This window comes from Lathyrus oleraceus, chromosome 7, assembly GCF_024323335.1.
Source record: "Lathyrus oleraceus cultivar Zhongwan6 chromosome 7, CAAS_Psat_ZW6_1.0, whole genome shotgun sequence".
Lineage (NCBI taxonomy): Eukaryota > Viridiplantae > Streptophyta > Magnoliopsida > Fabales > Fabaceae > Lathyrus > Lathyrus oleraceus.
The window spans coordinates 95,863,006-95,886,295 of record NC_066585.1 but is presented as its reverse complement, the minus strand read 5'-3'; the positions used below and the strand labels follow the sequence as shown (position 1 = coordinate 95,886,295).

The 23,290-nt window shown below is 39.0% G+C and overlaps 1 protein-coding gene and 1 pseudogene across 2 annotated transcripts in view; both read right to left on the bottom strand.

Annotated features, from left to right (window-relative positions):
• Positions 1-1,603: 1,603 nt before the first annotated feature.
• Positions 1,604-2,148, bottom strand: LOC127105099 (GTP-binding nuclear protein Ran-B1-like; annotated as a pseudogene).
• Positions 2,149-3,312: 1,164 nt separating this feature from the next.
• LOC127105100 (protein OSCA1-like) overlaps positions 3,313-23,290 on the bottom strand; it is a 30,140-nt gene continuing 10,162 nt past the window's right edge. The window contains exon 2 of one of the 2 annotated variants that reach the window (XM_051042266.1): positions 3,313-3,585. In XM_051042266.1, the coding sequence (XP_050898223.1) occupies positions 3,328-3,585 (258 nt within the window). In that variant the 3' untranslated portion in view covers positions 3,313-3,327. Of the gene's footprint in view, positions 3,602-23,290 lie in introns of both variants that reach the window. The other variant, XM_051042265.1, reaches the window with a different exon arrangement.

Sequence of the window (23,290 nt, the reverse complement as noted above, 5' to 3'; positions counted from 1 at the left end):
CGAGGGACAAAATCGTAATTTCGAAGGCAACATCCGAGGGACCATGATTTATTTTATGATGATTTAACCGAAGGGTCTTTGCTAAGTGTATCCCTACATTCGCGGGACATGACCGTTATACCGTAATATCATAAGGCAAAAGAGGGGTCCAAGATCACATATTTAAAGGCCACACTTTAAAGTTAATTAGGTGATTATGATGAATCTCCACATTAAAATCAATACATTAAAAATAATACATTAAAATTAATACATTAAAATTAATTATTAAAATTAACACATTAAAATTAATTATTAAAATTAACACATTAAAATTTATTAAGCAATTTAGGGTGAGCCTCCACAAGGGTATCCCACAAATAAAGTGGAAGACCTAACGGCGATCTTTTTCTGGGACATATGAACCTTTGCAAAATTCAGCAAACGGGTTAGCATACCAAATCAGGATGCAATCAAAGATTGCACCGCAAAAGAAATACAACAGCAAAAATGTCATGTAAAATAATGTATGATGATAAGGGAACAGATCAGAGAAGCATAGCACAGAACAAACGAAATATAAGCTACTGTCCCGTTCGCCTCTGCCTCGCCTAGCGAGGGCCTAGCGAATGCTCGCTACATGCTCGCTTAGCGATGTGCTAGCGAGCGGCTGCGGGTTTTGAATTTCAGAACAGTATGATCTCAGCATGCTGCAAGTCTTATGGTATTCAATTACATAACTAATATGGTCAAACATTCAGGATAGGCTGGCATACTTAAACTCACATGCAAAACCTCAAATACGTTTATGAATTCAATTATAATATCACATGCAAGTTAAGAACATAAAGCGGTATCACATGCCAATTAAGAAAATGAAGCGATAATAGTAATGCAAACCTGTTTACGATCGAATTGCAACCTTGAGTTGGCGAGCCGGATTGAGTTGGACGGAGGTAGCTTTGCCGCCGCCGACTTTTCCTTCAGGGTTTTCCGTCTGTGAGCGCTAGGGTTTGCTTGCTAGGGTTCTCTTTTCTCCTTTTTTTCGTTTTCTTTTCATTACTGAAGTGCTGGTATTTATAATGCCCTTTTTCATGACCTAATGGGCTCAGAACGAAGCCCGAAATTTTTTGTTGTCTGTCAGCTTCGCTAGGCGAGCTGGTAGCGAACGTTTGCTTCGCTAGGCGAGCGTGTAGCGAACGTTCGCTAGGCGAGCGTGTAGCGAACGTAACGTTCGCTAGGCGAGCGTGTAGCGAACAGGCCAGTTTGGGCCATTTTCTGGATTGGGCCATTCGTGAGCTAGGCCTTCGTTCCTTTGGGATCAGTGTCATAAAAATGAGTCAGAGTGCCCTGACAAATGTCTTGAAATATTAATGGGTAAATTTTGGGGTATGACAACATGTACCAAATAACTTCTTCTGTTGCTCAGCTAGGTGCTTCTGTAGTGTCGAGTTTTGTTGCCGGGAAACCAGGTGGTGGTCGATTTGGACAGAAACATTGGAACTTGGTTGTCATATGCTAGTAGGATACTTGAGATTGATACCAGTAGATTGAGAAACAACAACCATTAGAATAGATTGATGTTGTGCTAGCATGGCAAGATGTTGTTGATGCATTAATTTCCCCTGTTGCTGATGTTTCATAGTACTGCAAAATTTTCTTCCTGTGGAAAGTAACCTGCTTTGCCTTCACTTGCCTGTTCTTCACATTCAACTTTGTTTCCACAAAGAACAAATGCGATGTTTTCACAGACCCGACAAAGATCACGGTGCCAAGTAGGGACATTCTTGTATGTCAGCCATGCAGTAACATCAAACATTAGAATAGCACACTGTCCATGAATATAGTATCCATCTCTGAGACCACCAAACTTCTCTTGACCAGCAGTATCCTAGCAGTAGAAACGAATCTTACCACAGTTTCTGAAGAAATCCAATGGATGCACTTCAACACCAATGGTTGGTTCATATTTCTTCTTAAATTCTCCAGTAAGATGCCTCTTTACGAAAGTTGTTTTTCCTGTGCCACCATCACCGACGATCACAAGTTTGAAACTAGGATAATCAACTGTTTTCTGATTAGGCAACTCCATTGAAATGAATGGAATAATCGATTATGGAGGAAAAGCTAGGTTGCGTTGTGTTTCAGTGTCTGTCCTTCAAAATCTTCCCATGTTTTCATATCTGGTACACAATGCCCCAATTTTTTCAGATGTAGGTCCAATCCTCTTATCTTCTTTAAATAATTCATATATGTATGTATTAATCCGTATCTTTGGCTAACTTGGTGGACCGGAATCATTCAAGACCCGCTGAATCGTATTAATGTTGTAGGTCTCAGCATTTTCTACAGTAGCATTAAGTTCATTTGCTCCGCGAAAAGATGGCCATCCAGATTTTCCTTAGAAAATCAGGATTTGGTTGTAAGTTTGCATCAAATATTGAACAAGTTCATAGCCTTTCTCATAGTCACAGCTCATTGCATAATTAAGATTTCCAGCTTTGTATCCAGTCCCGATTAGGCGATGCCGATAGATTATGTTGATTCCCTTTTGGTTCCACTTAGACACCTCGGCCTTAATCAACCATTGTATGCTTTCTTCATCAGAATCGTCAAGTACTTAAAACAGTAAACGATCCCTTAGCCATCGAATAACTCCCTCTTCCAATAAAGATGATATTCGCAATCCTGCACAACTTCGGCAGCGGCATATCTGCATTATGACCCAAAGTCCTGCAGCAGAACCATCATCAATTGCAGCAGCCTCCAAAAGTCGTTCCAGCTTGGACCTGAACGCCGTAATTGAGACCCACAAAGGACTTGGTGACAGAATGGGATTGCCTAGAGCTTCAAAGTCATCTATGGAGAACGTGGGAGGATCATTATTATCAGTCTGATGCCAAGTACAGGATTTTAAAGCATGCATTGAAGAGGCAAGAATCCTTTCCCGAACAATAGGTCCTTTGTTGCCGCTGGACCTTTTCAACAATACAGAAATGCCGGTGGCTTCCATGGGGTCCATGTCCATATCTGGGCGATCATTGTAGTGATCCAACCACTGATCCCCAATTTCATCAACTCCTGATTGGTTCATCTCTAGCCAGTTTGTAGGTATATGCTCATGGTGATTGTTTCATCATCCATTTTCTTTAAATTATCATGCACGCAGGATTTAGAAGTTGAGTGTGATTCTATTAAGGATTGTTGCAGGGCCTGTTATCACTACTGTTATGACGTTTTGGGCGTGACAAGGCATAGCTCCAGTTCAAGGATTTTAAGTTCTGGCAAATTGGATACATGATAATAAGGCCAGCACCAGTAATGATCTTATTGTTGGATGGAGAGAAGCTAATGCCAGCAGTTGGTGGACTTGGGATCATTGGTGACCTTATCCCTCTCTAAAGCTATTTCTTTTGACAGCTTGTCAATTTCAGTGGTGTAATGATCAATAGAATCTACTTTTGTTCCACAACAACCAAGGAAACCAGTCTTCATTTCTGGTCTTATTGAAGTTCTGTCCAGCTTATTTTGATAATAGACGAGCCAATTCTGCATCTTGCTCTTCTTTTTAACCAACTTTGCCAACCGGTTTGCATTATAAACAACCTGGTGAGTCAGATAGGTATTCGAATGGTTGACCAGAAAGAAGTGCTCCACGATCTCACTAACAGATTCGTCAGGATCTGGTGGAATGTTTCTAACGAGCACCGAAAATTGATTAGGACGACGTTTTTCCGCTGCAAGAAACTGCAATCTCATTGCGGCAACTCTTCCATACTCCTTCATCAAAATATAGCATGTCCAGAAGGTAAATGCATAAGCAGCTATTATATGTGACCAAAACCTTTCGGATCCACGTTGGACATTAGAAATTGAGAGCTTATCAATGTCACTGGAAGTCTCGGAAGATCCAGCCAGTTCTTGCCTTGCATGAAAATCTTCCATTTATTCATGTGATAAGATGCTTTGCTCATATGCCAACATCATGATTGAATGAACGAAATAAATGAAATACGAATGAGTATGTAGAATTCCTTCAATATGAATGGAAATTTTCCAATGTGAATGAAGAAATACAAATTTCTTTGAATGATGAATGAATGAGAAAAATGCATATGAATGATGACCTAAAACAAAAATGTTTTGCACTTGACACATAATTTATTTGAAAAAAAAGTGAGAACTGGTAATGTGACAAGGCGAGATGAATAATCACTTCGATGAAACAGGAACGAAAGATGAAACATGGGGCTCACTTGATTACGACAAATGAAAGAGGTTTCAAATCTCGTATGGCTAAAGAGATTAATCAACTTATACCAAAATAAAGAAACAAAACCCAAAAGACTAACATGGACTGGTCGTGGTAGCAAGTCCAACAACAAACGTTTTTTTGGATAGTATCATGACCAGATGGAATGGTCATGAAGAAAGAATTAAAATGAGTGATTGATGGGGAAAATTTTTCAGGGCCAAAATCGGGGTATGACAGTTGCCCCTATTTAAACATCCTCCACCAGAGGAAAATGAAACAACACTTTTCATCGGATCGCAGTGGGGGATGGTTAAATACCATGGAGACCAAGATTTTGAACCTGAAAAATGAAAATGCTATGATATGATATGATATGCATGGATGCATGACTCTTTATTTTTTTGAATTTATCTGTTAGGGACACGGTGAATCCTTAACAGGAGATGCCACTGGACAGACCAATATGTGGGGAATACTAATGGTCCACAGGGAGACAGACAAATAGGGTAAAACCAATTTGCTGGGGATAACAATCTTGTTGGAGAGTCAGACACACACTGGAGAGTACTCAAAGTGAAATTCGAGGAACAACACTTAGGATACAAGAGATTTCGACAGTAAGTTCACACATGACTTACTAATAACTTGAACATTTTGAGAAAGTTTCCACAACAAGTTCATACATGACTTGACAACATTGGAACAAAAGGTTCATCAACAGGTTCATACATGACCTGATAACATTGGAATAATCAAAGAAAAAGATTCTTCAAAACAGGTTCTGACATGACCTGGTAATACTGGAATAAAGGCTCAACAGCAACGGGTCCATACATGACCTGACAATGTTGGGGAATACCAAGAACGGTTCTGACAGCAAGTTCAAACATGACTTGACAAACTCAGAAAAATTCAAAAAAAGTATATCAACAAGTTCATACATGACTTGACGACTGTCGCATCCGCGAAAAACAACCGGCGGGAAAAACAAACAAACAGAGCCGCCACTGTGCGTTATTTATCCCAAAAGAGGGAAAGGAAACGCTCGAAGTAAACCTGGAAAGGAAATGGTCTTACGACCGGAGATTACAAGGATCGGGAGTCGGTTACGCAAGGGGAAGGTATTAGCACCCCTCACGTCCGTCGTACTCGACGGGATCCACGCTCAAAAGAATAGGAAAAGGTTGTTGAAAAACTGCTCAAAGAATGCACACACTGGAATAAACAGGTGAAAGAAGACGGAAGAAGCGGACTCGGCAGGATGTCGTATCCTGGGCCTACGTAGTTTGTCAGAAACAAACATCAGAGTCAACGTAGTTCGGGGAAATGGGAAACGGGCTCGCTAGGATATCGCATCCTATGCCTACGTATCTCATCTGGAATGAGAATCAGAGCTACCGTAGTTCGGCTAACGCACGCCAAACAAAACACAAACAGGAAACCGACTGCCAATCGCTGGACTTACGTCAGACTCCACACAAACAGGCAAACATGGAAACCGAATGCCAATCGCTGGACTTACATCAGACTCCGAACCAACAAACACACACCCACACAGGAAACCAACTGCCAACCGCTGGACTTATGTTAGACTCCAAGCAAAGAAACAAACACAGGAAACTGACTGCCAATGGCTGGACTTACATCAGACTCCAAACACACAAACAAACAAAGGAAACTGACTGCCAATCGCTGGACTTACGTCAGACTCCTCACACACAAACAAACAAAGGAAACCGTCTGCCAATCGCTGGACTTACGTCAGACTCCTCACTCACACATAAGAGGTTAACCGGACGCTGAGTCGTCAAAAGCAACAATAAAGTTGAACAAACAAGCTAACAGGGAGTCTGGTACTCGAGCCTGCTAGCTGTCAAGCAAACACACACAAAAAGAAAAAAGGGTGAAAAACAAAAAGGGTGCCCGGAGAGATCTCGCACGATCTCCTGCCTACTTACCTCATCTGGTATGAGGATCAGGGCAACGTAGTTCCCCTTAACAGGGAAAGAACTTCTAACCTAACCAGAGACAAGGGAGATAACAAGCTACTAGGGAGACTACGACTCGAGCCTAGAAGTTGTCATGTAATCCATAATAGTCCTAGGTTGAGGTTCCTAACAAGAGTTTGACTCACACAGGCAGTGAGTCAACTCAAGTCTATCTCTATGTACGTTAACTTCCTCAAAAGTTGATCATACGACTCCTACAGAAAGGAGATGAGAAGCAAAACAGATAAACATCAAAAGCAAATAGCACACACTATACACAACCAAGGGGGCTCAAGCAAGGTTGGGCTTTAGTCAAGAGGTCATGTCAACCTCGACAAACAAGCCAACTGGAATGGGGTGTTTTGAGCTCTTAACCCTAACATTGAGAGTTAGGGTGAAGCAGACGAAATGGAGATGAGGGTTATGCCTCATAGCTCTTATCCCTGGCCTGGGAGAGCTTCAATCAAATAGAAAGTGTGGGAGTTCAGAATGCAGGAACTCTTCTCCACATGACTGACACAACAAGATCTTGGGTTTTTATTCAAAATGCATCAACACAGGGTGTGAGCAAACTGAATGACACAACTGAATAGCAGGGGATGGATGACACATCCCTTTTATCTCCCAATTGCCTCTTAAGAGGTCTTTACCTGCTTGGCACAAAATGAAACATCCACAAACATTGCCTCTTAAGAAGGGCTTCAGACAGGTGCCTGCCAAGGTAACATGACAGGTTTTCCAGACTACATGAAGATCAAGGAATTATACCTCAGTGGTATGTCAACCACAAGCAAGCAAAGCAAAGTTCAAATGAACTTAAAGCAACTTAGGTACCTGTGGAAACAGCTAAACCAATCAGTACAACTTTCAGGCAAACAGACAATAGTTAATAACCAACAGACAATTCCCAATGTACAACACAAAAGCCATAAGGCAAACTCAAATGAGTTATCATCAACCTACAAAACAGCAAGTGTTAGCAATCAAAAGCAAATATCAACATCCAAATGATGAAGCATCATCAACCATGGAACTTGGATGCTTAAACCTGAAATTCAAAGTTCACATGTAAGCAACAAACCACTAGGTCAAAGCCTAGGGTCAAAGATGAAGAAAAAATTCAAAACAGGAGCTGAAATTCAACACATTGCAACTTCAAACACATATTAACATGTCCTAAAAAGGTTCACATCAAAATCAATCATCAAAGGCATTTCATGATCAAAAGAAGTCAAAGGCAATTTCAAGGCTCATGTATGGTCACCATGAATGAAAATTCCAAATCAAAATAGAAATGATTCAAATAATTCTGGAAATATTCATGAACATTCAACACATTCAACATGATCAACATACAAAAAATCAGAAGCATCCAAAATCAATTGGCATGGAAATTAAATTGCACAAGTTGAACAATCAATTGTGTGACACAAATTGTCAGACCATGTTAACACAAGCATAAAACAGAAATGGTAAATGAGAAAAATACCAAACCAAGCCTAAAACATCCATTAACATGTCTAGAATCAGCATGTAAAATTTCAAGTCCATTGGATTAAAAACAAGCATTTCATGATAGGAAGAGTAAGGCAAGGTCACAAATGCACATGTGTTCAATCAACCAAGAGCAAATAAATTCTAGCCAGGCACAACTCCAGAAAAAATCATCATAAAAACTAGACATCTCAAGGAACAATTAGCCAAAAACCAGGTATTTTTTGGATCAATTTTCAATTTGATATGGATTTTACAAGTTGATGAAAAATAAAAAAAACAAATGAAGCATGTAGCATTCAAAAGTGGAGGGAAAGCAAAAATATGAAGAACATTTGAATATTTGCACCAGCCAGGAATCGAAGTATGTTAACATTCAAACAGTGGCGCGCGCTGAGGCAAAACGACCTCGTTTCCTAAAACCCTAAGCCTGCGCAAATTTGGACGGTTCAAACCGACACTATTTGCAAAGAACCGACGCAATTTTTCCAGAATTCGTCGTTATGCATGCATCTTCATCTTCTTCACGATGAAGATGATGAACATCATGAAGTTCATCCAGCTTTTTTCCAGATTTTCAAAAATTTTATACCAAAACGAAGCTCATGCAAAGGAGATTATAGATCCATCATTATTTCATGCTAATTCATCATGATTCATGCAAATCGAAGCAAATAAAGTTTGACATTCAAAACTTCAAATAAGCATATCTCTCTCAATTCTTATCCAAATCGCACGAAATTTATATCAAAACGATCAGCATCAAATGCTCTACAATATTATGCATATAAAACAGAGAATTAAGAAACTCGAAAATATGACCTCTTGAAGAGCAGTTCTTTAAAACGTGCGAATCAAGGCGTTGAATGCTCCAAATCCACTCCAGAATACTTGTAATGATGTTTGGTGATTGAATGGAGACTTGAAACGGTGTAGATCTAGCTTAATTTTGAACTTCCATAATTGAGTTCTTGAACTTCAATGCTTGATTTCCACACGCATTCACCAATCTAAAGCTTGATCTGCACTAATTCCACACCAGAGAACAAGAATATGGAATAAAAATGCAAGGTTCTTTGAAGATTTTTCAAGTTTTGGTTGAGAAAAAAAATGGAGGGAAAAAAATTCTTAGATCTAGAAATGGTGAAATGATCAAGTTAATCTCAAATTCTGTTATGATTTAGTATATATACCATGTGTTAATCCTATTTTAATTAAAATTAATCAAAGTTAATTAGAGATTAAGCAAAATGAGGGTGCATGGCAAAAATTGGAAATTTGGTGGTGCATGGCTAATGCATGCGTGAACAGTACCAAGAGGCTCATCATTTTCACTCAAAATCATCTTTTAAACACATTGGCAATGGTATAAAGTTCTCATGATGCACCATTTTTGAATTGGCCATTTTCCCTCCAAAATTGACTTGAAAAATCAAATGATTATATGATGGAAATTCATGCAATGTGATGAATGTTTTGGAAACTTCATGTCATGAGAAGCATTTTGCAAAAAGAACCACCAAATTTGGAGTTATGAATCAAAAGTTATGCCCTTTTGAAGTTTCATGTACACTTGGCAATGATTTGATCGTATCTCTTCAACCATTCATCATAAATTCATGATCTAGGACTTTTTGGAAATGGGAGAGAGAGATCTTCAACTTTAATGTTGGACAAAATTTCATTTGAAGCTTCTTTGATGATGCAAGATCAAGTTGAATTTGAGTCAAAACTTTCCATTTTGGGAAACTTTCAATTATAGGTCACTTTCCATTTTTGGAAACTTTTAACTTGACCTCAAATTATTCAAGATATGAATTTGACATGATGAATAAGCCCCCTTTTGAACATGAATGAGATGTTGAAACTCATTTCTCCACCTCCTAGCCCTCAGTTCTTGCACAGTTGACTTTCCTGGTTGACAGATGATTTGAACATACACAGATGACTTTGAGCCTCAACCACTTGATGAGATGGCTCCAAAATGAAACCCTAGATTATACAAGCTCAATAAAATCAATATGATAATCTCCATCCAAGCAAATAAACCCCATTTCCTTGAGGAACCCTGACTGATAGAATAGCACTGATGAGGGTTGACCAGAGGTCAAAACCCTAATCCCAAAGAATCTGAGCATGAATTCTGAAACCTTTGAGGATGACATAGCCATAATGATGATGATGTACCCTTGCAATCAAGATAATGCTCAACCTCCTTGAAGAACCAAGAAAACCCTAATTGAAGCACAAACCCTCAGATGGCTGGTGATCAATTTATGAGACCCTCAGGCATGAATCTCTTAACCTCTCTATCTTCTGAGAAAGACTTTAGAGGATGACTTGTTTTATTTTCACATGATATGCAAAGATGCAATGACTAATGCCCTAAAAATGAAATGCAATATGCTAAGCTAGTCCCAAGAGAGGAGGGCAAATTTTGAGGTGTTACAACGACAAACTTGAATATTTTGAGAAAATTTCCACAACAAGTTCATACATGACTTGACGACACTGGAATAATCAAAGGGAAAGATTCTTCAAAACAGGTTCAGACATGACCTGGTAATATTGGAATAAAAGCTCAACAATAGGTTCATACATGACCTGACAATGCTGGGGAATATCAAGAAGTTCTGACAGTAGGTTCAGACATGACCTAACAAACTCAGAAAAATTCAAAAAGAGTATATCAACAGGTTCATACATGACCTGATGACAAACTTGAACATTTTGAGAAAATTTCCACAACAAGTTCATACATGACTTGACAACATTGGAACAAAAGGTTCAGCAACAGGTTCATACATGACCTGACAACACTGGAATAAACAAAGAACTTTCGACAGCAGGTTCATACATGACCTGGTAATACTGGAATAAAGGCTCAACAGCAACGGGTTCATACATGACCTGACAATGCTGGGGAATACCAAGAAGCAAGTTCAAACATGACTTGACAACAAATAGAAAAATCAAAAAGAGTGTATCAACAAGTTCATACATGACCTGATGACAAACTTGAACATTTTGAGAAAATTTCCACAACAAGTTCATACATGACTTGACAACATTGGAACAAAATGTTCAGCAACAGGTTCATACATGACCTGGTAATACTGGAATGAAAGGCTCAACAGCAACGGGTTCATACATGACCTGACAATGCTGGAACATTCAGGGAATTTTCAACAACAGGTTCATACATGACCTGACAATGCTGGAACATTCAGGGAATTTTCAACAACAGGTTCATACATGACCTGACAACACTTGACTATTCAAAGAATTTCAATTAACAGGTTCATACATGACCTGACAAAATAGGAACATTCAAAGAATTTTCAACAACATGTTCATACATGACCTGACAACACTTGATTATTCAAAGAGTTTTCAATAGCAGGTTCATACATGACCTGACAACACTTGACTATTCAAAGAGTGCTTAATTAACAGGTTCATACATGACCTGACAAAACAGGAACATTCAAAGAATTTTCAACATCAGGTTCATACATGACCTGACAACACTTGACTATTCAAAGAATTGCGCAATTAACAGGTTCATACATGACCTGACATTGCTTGGTAAAAATCAAAGGTAGTTTTATCAATAGGTTCATACATGACCTGAGAATATTGGAAAACATACAAAGCAAGTTTCATCAATAGGTTCATACATGACCTGACACTTTAGAATACATCTGATAGTTCTGAAGATTTCTCACAAGAAATTCATCCAATCACAGATTTTGGAGATTCCTAACAGGGAATTTATGCAAAACAAAGATAAACGGAAGTCTTCTTATAAGTAGACCATCCACGCAAAAGGCTACGATGATTCTTTATAGAGAAAATCAAACAAAAACCACCAAGCTTCTGGGAACTCCTCAAAATGGTGAGTCATACATGACTTTCACGGAACCATCAGAAAAGACAAGGTATTCAAACTCTTTGTACGTGCCAACAACAATTGGACTTTGCCCGTAAGCAATGGATTACAAACATATTCTTAATGGATAGGTGCCAACAACAATTGGACTTTGACTGTAAGCAATGGATTACAACCAGCTTTTAACAGATTTTGCCAACAACAATTGGACTTTGACTGTAAGCAATGGATTACAACCAGTTTTTAACAGATTGGTGCCAACAACAATTGGACTTTGACTGTAAGCAATGGATTACAACCAGCTTTTAATAGATTGGTGCCAACAACAATTGGACTTTGACTGTAAGCAATGGATTACAACCAGCTTTTAACGGATTGGTGCCAACAACAATTGGACTTTGACTGTAAGCAATAGATTACAACCAGCTTTTAACAGATTTTGCCAACAACAATTGGACTTTGACTGTAAGTAATGGATTACAACCAGCTTTTAATAGATTGGTGCCAACAACAATTGGACTTTGACTGTAAGCAACGGACTACAACCAACTTTTAACAAATTGGTGCCAACAACAATTGGACTTTGACTGTAAGCAATGGATTACAACCAGCTTTTAACAGATTTTGCCAATAACAATTGGACTTTGATTGTAAGCAATGGATTACAACCAACTTTTAACAGATTTTGCCAACAACAATTGGACTTTGATTGTAAGCAATGGATTACAACCAGCTTTTAACGGAGTTTGCCAACAACAATTGGACTTAAAAATGACTGCGAAAACCGGATGATGGTTTAAGGGCACCAAATTCAAATTGGAATTAGAGGTTAAAGGATATAAGATCAACAACAAGACCCGGGTCAATGCAAAATGAGCCCGAAGTACATTTCGGCTATGTATGATTTGAATTTCTTTTTATGCATGATATATGAATGATCATGATATGAAAATGCTGACACCTGAGTGGACTGGGAGTTTGTAAAGGCTTTTTATGGAAGCTCATGATTCCTTAACACCGAGAACTCAACCAAATATCTTATGATAGATGTTATCAAAGGAGAATTCTATCAAGTTTGATAGCCACAACTTAGCCAATGGGATTCTTTTGGAGGATTAATGAATCATGCTAGCATAATTTCCGGGCACTCGTCTTAGAATCAATAGTTGTTGACGTATGGTAGAATTTGTTTGATCAATTTGAAAGCATGAAGGGGGTCTGCCCCTTTGTGCCTCATCTTGCCCCAGTCTGTTGGGACTTTGGAAATGTTCACCTTAAAAGTGAGTTTGGAAACAACTTGCCATGAGACTACCTCGAGATGGCTTGCCCCAAGTGTTTGAAACTTGCAATGGTCTGAACTTGACTAACCAAATGTTGGAATGGTAGACTCTTGATTGACTTTCCTTGGATAGTTGGACTTACTGAGCTCTGAGGTGGCTTGCCCCGGTCTAAGTCTTGAAACAAATTACTCTTGGCGAGATGACCCTTAGGGTGACTAGCTTGAATTAACTGATGCTCAAAGTGATTTTCCCATGACTAGACTTCTTTCACCTTATCAAATTCCTCAATTGTATATTGTTGGAATTTCCTTAATGCTAAGTGTTGACTCGCAAATAAGATTGTGCATTCAAAAATGGTAATTTTAATGCAATGCTTATGCAAAAATTTGAAATCAGAGTTTATTGATATGAACGGGTGAAATACAGTGAACGAGTCATTGATAAGAACACAATAATGATCAAGTCATTCACAACATGCAAGTCTGTGCCATCAAATGGTTAACAAAAATCATTTGGAGTCAGGTTAACACAACCTTGTTGTAGTATGCTTTCAAAATAAACTCTGTCTCAATTAGGTCTTTTAAAGGTTGTAACGTGGTCTGGTTCACGGTTTTTTGAAACAAAAGGATATAAGGCTCAAAATTTATTTTTACCCACCCCTTCTTCTTGATGATCTCCAGTTCCTATGTTCAGTTAATTCAATACACGCATTCGACTTCGAAGGTGCGAAAGTGAAAATGAGGATTCAAGGTGAGATTTTCTTGAAATGGCAGTCACCTTATTTTGTTTTTGTTGAGGATTTAATGACCTCTGTTGATTGATTTTCTTTATCCCTGATTTTACCTGGACTGCTTCTTTGAAGCTTTCGGTCCATCGGGATGCCCTGACTTTTGCCTAAGTCATTTTGTGGTGTTTGATTTAGCGGACTTTTTTCTGTTTTTTTTTACGTGTTGACTGCCAGGTTATTGGTGGATGAGGATCAACCAACACTAATTTTAGCTTTTCTCAACTTCTTCGACACCTTAACATGTGCGCGAAGGATAACATGTGGTTGAACCTAATTGGAGGGCGTACATATGGACGAATTTTTTGAAAGATCGAATGCATGGTCAAACTATCTAAAAACAACTACCCTGCCCCAGGTTAAGATTAAGGGTTTTAGATCCGAAATAAACACCAACTTCTAGGCTCAAAGTGGTTGACTAGGGATTAACTCCTTATCTCTTCAGTGTTTGGGGATTTGAAATAATGCCTTACATCATCGGCAAGGTTTTATTCAAAAGTATACCACAACAATTTCAAATGTTTTGTTTTCATCATCCTCCTTCCAATCTTTGTTAACACAACGGTTTGATAAACAAAAGTGAATGAGAGGAGTATTTTTGTTTTTAACATGAATGAAAAACCAGTGAATACGAATGGATCAATTCAAAAGATGCATAAACATTTCATTAATCTTACCAATTCAAAGAAAACAACAATGCTTAAAAGCAATTAACAATCAACATGCGAGGAAACTACAAAAGAAATGCTGAAACAACCAAATGATTGCCAACAATGACTTCTTCAAACTTGATCCATTAACCTATGGGGACACCCCTTGAGACCTTCGCACTTATCCGGCCGATGGGTTAACGTTTACCACCAAGCTTCCTTCTTGAAAGGCTATGCACCTGTTGTCAATCAACTGTTGTACTTTGGCTTTGAAAGCTTTGCAGTCTTCAATTGAGTGCCCTTCTGATCCGGCATGATATCCACATTTCTCATTTGGGTCATACCCGGGTGGGTAAGGTTGTGGAACCGGCTTAAGAGACTTGGGAACCACCAACGAGTTTTGAATCAGAGGTTGTAGGAGTTGGCTATATGTCATGAGGATTGGATGACGAGGATCGTTTCTTCTTTCCAAGTTATTTTGAGGCCTATGCTGATTTCAATATCTCGGGCCTTTGGCTTGTTGATTTGGATGAGGAGCAAACCAGGATTGTTTGTAATGAAGACCAAAAGGTAGCGTTTGTTGGTACGGCACTTCGGGCATTGCTAACTGCTCATTTTCAACCACTTGAAGGTTAGGATCAACAAACTTTTGGATATTGGTACGACGATCTTCAAATTCTTTTCCTTCAATCTGATCGTTGGATGCAACCCTCTTGGATCCACTACTCACTTCTCCTTTGCTTCCGTTGCCATGGGTCGTGACATTAGAAATCCAAGGTGATATCTCAATTCTCTTATCGGGAAACGATGATATCTCATTAGCCATCTCCCTGACTTCTTCCTTGTGGTACAAAACCTTGAGGGATTTCTGAGGTCCTTTTCCTTTCTCGCTAGTTGACCCAGAAATTAAGATGTATGTACCTGAGCTTTCCTCCTTGAGTGTCGGTGACCTAATGTGAATCAATCTTTACAGCTTGAACTTAAAACTCTTGCATTCCTTGATGGAGTGCCCCATTGTTCCAGTATGGTATTCGCACTTGACCTTCGGGTGATCCTCTTCAAAGACTAAGCTCTTTTTGCTAATCAGCTCTCGTACCAAGGCTTTCAACGCTAAGCAAGAATCTAGGTCATGTCCCACTGCCCCTTTATGAAATTCACATGTTGCATTTGGATTGTACCATGGCAGGTATGGTGACACAGGTGTGAGAGCTCGAGGGGTCACCAAAGCATTTTGGATCAGTTGTGGGTAGAGCTTGCTATATGGCACCAGAATTGGGTCGTTCTGATTTTTGTTCCCCTTGTTCTGATTCTGATTTTTGCTTTGAACATGACTTCGGTGATTTTGAGGGGGAATGGTCAGAGGATGTTGATGATGACATCCTAAGGGAGGTCCATATGCTAGTAGGTGAGGAGTTGCCATATAGAATTTCCCTTGACTCGGGGTAACACCAGATGGATGTGGAGTAGTAGCTCCCTCTGTTGTAGCAATGGGTATGGGATGACCCTCTTTCCTCAATAAGGCTTGCAGGGTTTCCACGACCCATCCCACTTGGCTCTTCAAAAGATTGAGTTCCTCCTTCAATGCTTCTTGACCTTTCCTTAGCTCGTCCATCATCTCTTAAGACATGGTTTCTTGTTCTAAACGCATGTCAGGAATCATTTTGCGGTCATGGACAAAGGATGGATGAGCTTTTTTGTATTTTGTCTGGAAAATGACATGCATTATGATGAGATGCAGATGCAATGGAATGTGAATGAGTGCAATGCAAGCCATGCATATATATTTTTTTCAATACACGGGTTCAAAAGTCTGAGGTACTGATGAATCCGATTGCTTTTCAAGAATAGGTTCTCACCGGGTATGATCTAGGGCTTTGTTACAAAGGATCCCCAGAGTCATTGATTCACAAGAATGTTTGACGCTTACGGGAAATACTTTCCGGTCGTCAACTCCATCAAGGGAATCTATTCTTGGTGAGGTTCTCGTACCGACTCTTACGAAGTATTCACCTCGGGAGTCCGTACTACGCAACCATCGACTTGGTTCTAGACAGGGTACTCAGAGTCATGGATTCAAAAGAATGTTTGACGCTTACGGGAAATACTTTCCGGTCGTCAACTCCATCTAGAGAATCTATTCTGAGCGAGGTTCTTGTATCGATTCTTACGAAGTATTCACCTCGGGAATCCATACTACGCAACCATCATTCCTAGTTGGCCAAAGGTTCAATGTTCTAAAAGGTTCTTAGAGTCATGGACCCCTTTGAAACATCGAAGCTTACGAGGTATACACCTCGGGCGACAATATTTGCAAAAAGTATCTACTCTAAGTGAGGTTCTCGTACCGACTCTTACGAAGTATTCACCTCGGGAGTCTGTACTACTCAACCATCGTCCTATCTTATGTTTTGTCACTCTAGACTCGGGTGTAGAGCCTTTCCCACATGGTTTGCAATCAAATATCCAAGTACCCAACATAGTGGAACCAATATACAACAAATATTAATATAATAATAAAGATAATAGAAGCAATAAATAAGGAAAAGCCACACAATCAAACAAACAAAGGCACACAAACGTCCTAACTAGGCTTAACTCGCTTAGGGAACAACAATCCCCAGTAGAGTCGCCATCTGTCGTACCTCATGAAAATGACGGGGATACGACCTAACGAAGCGCAATCGCACGCTCGCGTGATGGACTGAACAGAGTCGCCACCGAACTTTATTTATTCCTAAAAAGGAAAGGGGAAATATCGATAAAACCCAAGACAAAACGACAATGATTATTGGTCGTCGCAACCAAATCAGGGTTCGGGAGTCGGTTACGCAAGGGGAAGGTATTAGCACCCCTCACGTCCGTTGTACTCAACGGGAACCGTTAGGTCAGTTGTGCGCGTTAGTGTTAGTTGAAATGTTAGGCTTTTCAGGTTATTAAGTGGGAAAGAAAGAAAGGAGGAGAGAAGAATATTTTTGGATTTTTTTAACGAAGGACTAAACCTAAGTTTTTTATCAGTGGGCCTGACAAGATTTACGAATCCTGATCCTACGTATCTCAATAGAGAAGTCAAGGCTTACGTAGTTCTGGGTAGAAAAATGTTTGTTTATTGGTCGATTTTAGCGAAAGCTACTTTTGTGTCAAATCAACGAAAACATTGTTGGACTACCCAAAACAGGTGGAAAAACATTTCCTTGCATTGTTTTGAAACAAAGTACCTTTCGTTTGAGAAAGGGTTTGAAGGGTTAATCGCACGGCGGCGAGAAAAAGAAATTGATTGGTTTGATATGTTTTGAGTAATAGCGAGAACTTGGATGAGCGAGATATCCATCTCGAATCCTAGTCTCAGGAGTGTGTGGTATCCACCACGTTCCATTTCCATCTTATTTGTAAAAGTGTTTAATAAGAATTAAGTGTTTTTGAATTTGATTGAGAAAGGGTTTGAAGAAACCGCATGGGCAATTTTAAATGATGGCGAGAGCTAAGATAGGCGAGGCATCCACCTCAAATCTTAATCTCAGGAGTGCGTGGTATCCACCACGTTCCATTTCCATCTTTATTGAAAGGTGTTTAGATAGGAATTAAGTATTTTGAGTTTTGTTGTGAAAATGACTTGACATTAGATCAAGCATTTGATGAGCGATAGAGAAAGATTTGAATGAGTGTTTGAGAGAAAACAAAGTGGATAAATTTGGATGATGGCGAGAACTAGGATGAGCGAGACATCCGTCTCGAATCCTAGTCTCAGGAGTGCGCGGTATACACCATGTTCCATTTCCATCTTTATTGAAAATGTCTTGAATATGAATTAATATTTTTGAGTTTTTGATTATGAAAAATGGCTTGACGTTGGATCAAGCGTTTGATAAAGTTTTGAAAGAAATGGAATAGAATGGGAAGAAGAAATTGGTTGATTTGTTTATTGAGAAAATACTCGACGTTGGATCGAGTCTTATTTTTTTGATATTTTTGGAAATGGTTGATTTTATTCTTGTGTTAGTAGCTAACTAAACAGTCAAACAAATAAAGAAATGAAAAGCAATAAAATTATTACACATCGAGGGAGTGGGGTACATTTTGTCAAATGGGGATTCAAAGTACTGGAATAATTAAATCGGGCCCAAACAACAAACAATGCGATGTATGAGTGTAAGTGCAAGAGAACTGTCTCATTGTAAGAAGGCCCAAGAGTAAGCCGTGTGAATAAATAACACAACAAGTTATATATACAAAACACTCAAAAAATTTAATTGACAGAAACAACATCGGGACGTGCACGGATAAAAATCGGGATGCGAGGATGCGAATCAAAGTCGCATAACGCAATGACGTGCAAGGCAGATGGAAATTGGAAAAAAAGCAAACAAGAAATCTATATAATGTGCTCAAAGCCGGTTTGCACATATTGACAATAATTGAAATGTCATATGTGATTAATCAAAACGCGGCGAAATACTATCGATGTATCGATAAAAATAATCATGGATAAACAACATGGAAATTGTTGAATCCATAAATTAAAATCGATATTTAACAATTAATCAAGGGCAAAAATTAAAATCAAAAGTGTCTAAAAAAAGGAAAGGAAAAAAAATCATAAAACGTTTAAAAATAATAAAAAAAATGGTAATAATAATAAAAAACTAGTAGGAAATGGAAAATACATTTAAAAAAACCAGAAATGCTAGAATCCAAGGATCGAACCCTGGACCTGAGGTTTACCAACCAATGTCCTAGCCATTTCTACCACCAACCCACGGATGTCGTAGATGGCATGGAAGAAGGATAAATGTATTGGAAACGTATAAATGGAAGAAAAACCAAACACATGCAGACCATCCAGTAAGAACGGAATATTTCATGGAGATTGAAACAACAGCAAGATAACATCACAAACAAACATGGCGACGGTATTGTTAAATCAAACATGGAGGCTTCGATGAAACCGAATTAGAAAACAACCATGGTTTCCTGGGAAGGATGCAAAGCAGAATCTAAACATAGGAATAAAGCTCGGAAAGGAAGCTAACCAGTTGCGGCGAGCTCGACCGACGAATGTAGGTAAGCGTGTCGCCTGAACGTTTTCCCCGGATGTTTCCTTTCTTCTTGTTCGTCTCTTCTGAGCTCCCGTTCGTCCTACGCTTTGTTTTTTTTTGCAGAAACCTTCCTTCCTTCTTAGTGAACAGTAGTGGCGCTTGTTTTTTTTCTTCAGAATTCTCCCTTCCTTGTGGGTGAACAGTGGCGGCTATCTCCAAAAATTAGGGTTTTTCGGCTCTCCCTCTTTATGAACAGTGGTGTCTCTTATATATGACTCATCTCCTCTCTACTGTGTTGCTGTGTTTCCTCAGAGCAGTGAGAAGTGTCTGTATGGAGGGTGCTTGGAGGTTTTTTGTCCTCACCCCAGCTTGGTGGTCCCTCCCTCAATTCTCTTCATTTTGAAAACTTTACTGTTGGTAAGAAAGGTTTCACCACTGTAAACTCATTTGAATGAAATATGTGCTTTCACTTTTTTGGAATTGAACTGATTTTATGTGGTGTTGTTGTGGCATCTTGACACGGTTTTGGTCTTGGTATGTCTTTCACATGACTCTGGTGCGATTCGTTCGAGGGGCAAAATGTTACGGCATTGGCTTTGTTGTGATGTTTGATTTCAATCTGGTCTAGGAATCCCAAGGAATACAAATTATAAGCTTTGCTTGTACAAATATCTCCAAGGTTATTGCAACATTTGATCTTACTTCTGGTTCCCTCTCAAAAGTACCACTTAAAATTGAGAAAACCAAGCTCATGACTACACCAGCATTTTCGGACGCTTCATAAGAGAAGCCTTTTGTGCTTGAGATCTTATTAACATTCTCATACAACTTTTGTCCCTAGTCAAGAGCTGCTGTTTTGATTGCCAGAGCAAAAGAAATGTGAAGGGCCTTTACAAGGAGTTTGCTGTATTTTTCCAAATTCTCAGTAATCGCGGCAGAAAGCCCATTACTGAATTGATAGTCATCATCCTCCTTTTCAGTTTGAAATTCAACACTATCATGATTATGTTCTTTTAGGGAACACTTAATTAAGAACTCAACTGAATTTAGCCTCTCCAATGTCTTGACAGCAGCGAACTGCAACACCATGAAGGCCTGAATAGGTAACTCAAAAGGATTCATCTTTTTTGTGATAAAGGACACCAACTTTTCCACCCTCCCAAGATGCAAATTAGTTGTTTGTGTGTGACCAATCAAACTGCTATCCCCAGCCATGGAAACACATGCTAATAGAACTTTCAAATCAAATTTGATCAACGCAAACAATTCAAGTCTTGAAAACGTTTTAGAATCTATATCAAAAGTGAATTGGTCTGAATCTGCGGTATCATTTCCAATCTCACTCTTCAACAGCTCCAGCTCTTCAATCAATAGGGTGACGGCTTCATCGACAACCTCTGCATTCCCATGCTGAAGTAAGAAAACATAAGTAACCGCAGAACTTCCCGTCACCAAATGATTTGGATGCAATCGCAGCAGAGAAACCGGTGCAACAAACTGCAACAATTTCCGCATAGACGATGGGAGAAGGCCATGTTAATGGCTTCTGATAAGTAAACCTCAGTTGAAGCCTCCTGGACACACTTATAGCCAACTAAAACCAATGCCAGAACTGTTGATTTTGGATGCTGGGACACCTTGGTCTCAATACGGTTAATTATGGCCACTATTGTGCTACATAGTGTATCTATCACATTTACTTCAAAGTTTGGATGATCTATTGAAATTGTGTCAGTTCTGTGAAATAATTTAAAAAGGTAGTGTATACAAAGTTCCATTGTTATCAAAGCAAAATTTTCACTATTAAAAATCTCTTCCGGGCAATTTTGGATAACCTGTGATAAAATTGATATTGCAAGACTATTCCAAGAATCATCCATGTATGTGAAATAGGAAAGAATCTGCAGCAGTTCTTTCCAAATATCCATGTTAAGCAGTCCCTCTCCAAAAAAACTCCCAATTGAAAGAAATTGAAACATAGGTAGTACAATTTCATATAATTTCAAGTATGGGGCTTTCACATCACCGCTTGGGGAGTTGGTACCATGCTTCACATTAACAAAAGCCAACTATATAATTGGTTTGTACAGGATAGAATGTTGTGACTGAAATAGGCCAAGAAGAGAAAATCCCCATAAGAACTTGAAATCTTCAAACTTCAATTGGACCATGCTATACTGACATTTAGCAGCATCTAACGTATTGCCGGTTTCAGTTGCATACAGTATGAGAAACTTATGCTGATGTTGCATCTCTCTCAATCTCTCTCTATGGCCTAACCTCTTATCAAATCAAAACCTGAAAACTTTGTGATGGCCAGTGGCGTATTCAGAACTCTCCACAACGAGGCGGCTTGTACTGCTAACAGGATAATTCTGTCGAATAGGATCTTGTTTCGGTGTAGATGTGACAGAAGAGAAAAAGTCGTTGTTCAAGGCTGATTTGGAAGGGTACCCATTTCTAGAAATAGCCAATGCTTTAGTGGTAATAGTTGTTGGCTGGGACATTGGTGAGCTGGATTTTGAATTGAGTTTGCTTCTATTCTGGTGAGAAACATGTAAGAACAAAAATAGTTCTACAACAGATTCCAGGATTTTGATGATAACAAAGGATGAAACCAAAAATGGCACTCTAACGAAAAGTTTCTAAGTGTGCAGGACTCTAAACAAGAAGAAAGGAATTTGATCGCGTAATCAGATACAAAATCAAATCAGATACAAATTACCAGTAAATCAGAAGCATCTGAAGTAGAAACACGCTCTAGAAGTTCTGATTCTGAGCAAAACAGCATATCAGAATATCAGAAGCATCTGAAGAAGAAGCGCGCTCTAGAAGTTCTGACTCTGAGCAACGGTATATCAGAATTCCAGAAGTCTCAACGTCATCTGAAGACAACACTGGAAATCTAAAAGTTGAGGACTATCAGAAGCTCTGAAGCCACATCTCAAGATCTCAGAGTAACGCAGACTCTGATAATGGATTTCCTTATCCAGAAAGAGCAACGGCAACTTTAACTTCAAATGGAAAGAAACTATATTTGGAAAGAAGTTATTCAGGGAGACAAACTTGTTCTGGCAAGAAATAACGAAGTTATGGCATTAAACTCTCATCAAGACTAAATATCTGCCATTACTACAAACGGTCGTTTTTCACCTCTATATAAAGAACGGCGAACCTCATTGAGAGATACACCTGAACGCACAGAATTACTTTACTCTCTCTCTAATCTTTCACGAGCTTTTGCTCATTACGTGAAAATTCCTATCTACTCAAATTGCTGTAATACTTGCTTTATCCTAGAAGCACTCTAGATTACAAATTCTATTTTTACCTCAATTGTTTTAATTCCTCAAGTGACTCTGCGCAGTCTGTATACTTGAGAGGACTAAGAGATCTTTCTCTTAGACGTTGGTTGTAATAATCTTTCAAGATTAGTGGATTAAGTCCTTGTTGAAGGCGAAATCACCTTGGCGGGGTGGACTGGAGTAGCTTTGAGTTATAAGCGAACCAGTATAAAATCCTGTGTGATTTTATTTTGCAAAAACGCTTATTTTTCCAAAACAATTCAAACCCCCCTTTCTTGTTTTTCTCACCTTCAATTGGTATCAGAGCTTCGGCTCTGTTATTGATTTTCCAATCAAACACTTAACCGTGTAGAGAGATCCAGAATGAGAAAAACTATGGCCCAGACAAATGAAAGAGACAGTTACAATGCTAAGCCTCCTGTTTTTGATGGAGAGAAATTCGATTACTGGAAAGACAGAATTGAAAGTTTCTTTCTAGGCTATGACGCTGATCTCTGGGACATTGTCACAGATGGATACACACCTCCTGTAACTAATGCTGGAGTTGAAGTTCCCAGAAGTAAGATGACAGATGATCAGAAACGCGTATTCAAGAATCATCACAAAGCCAGAACGATACTTCTCAATGCC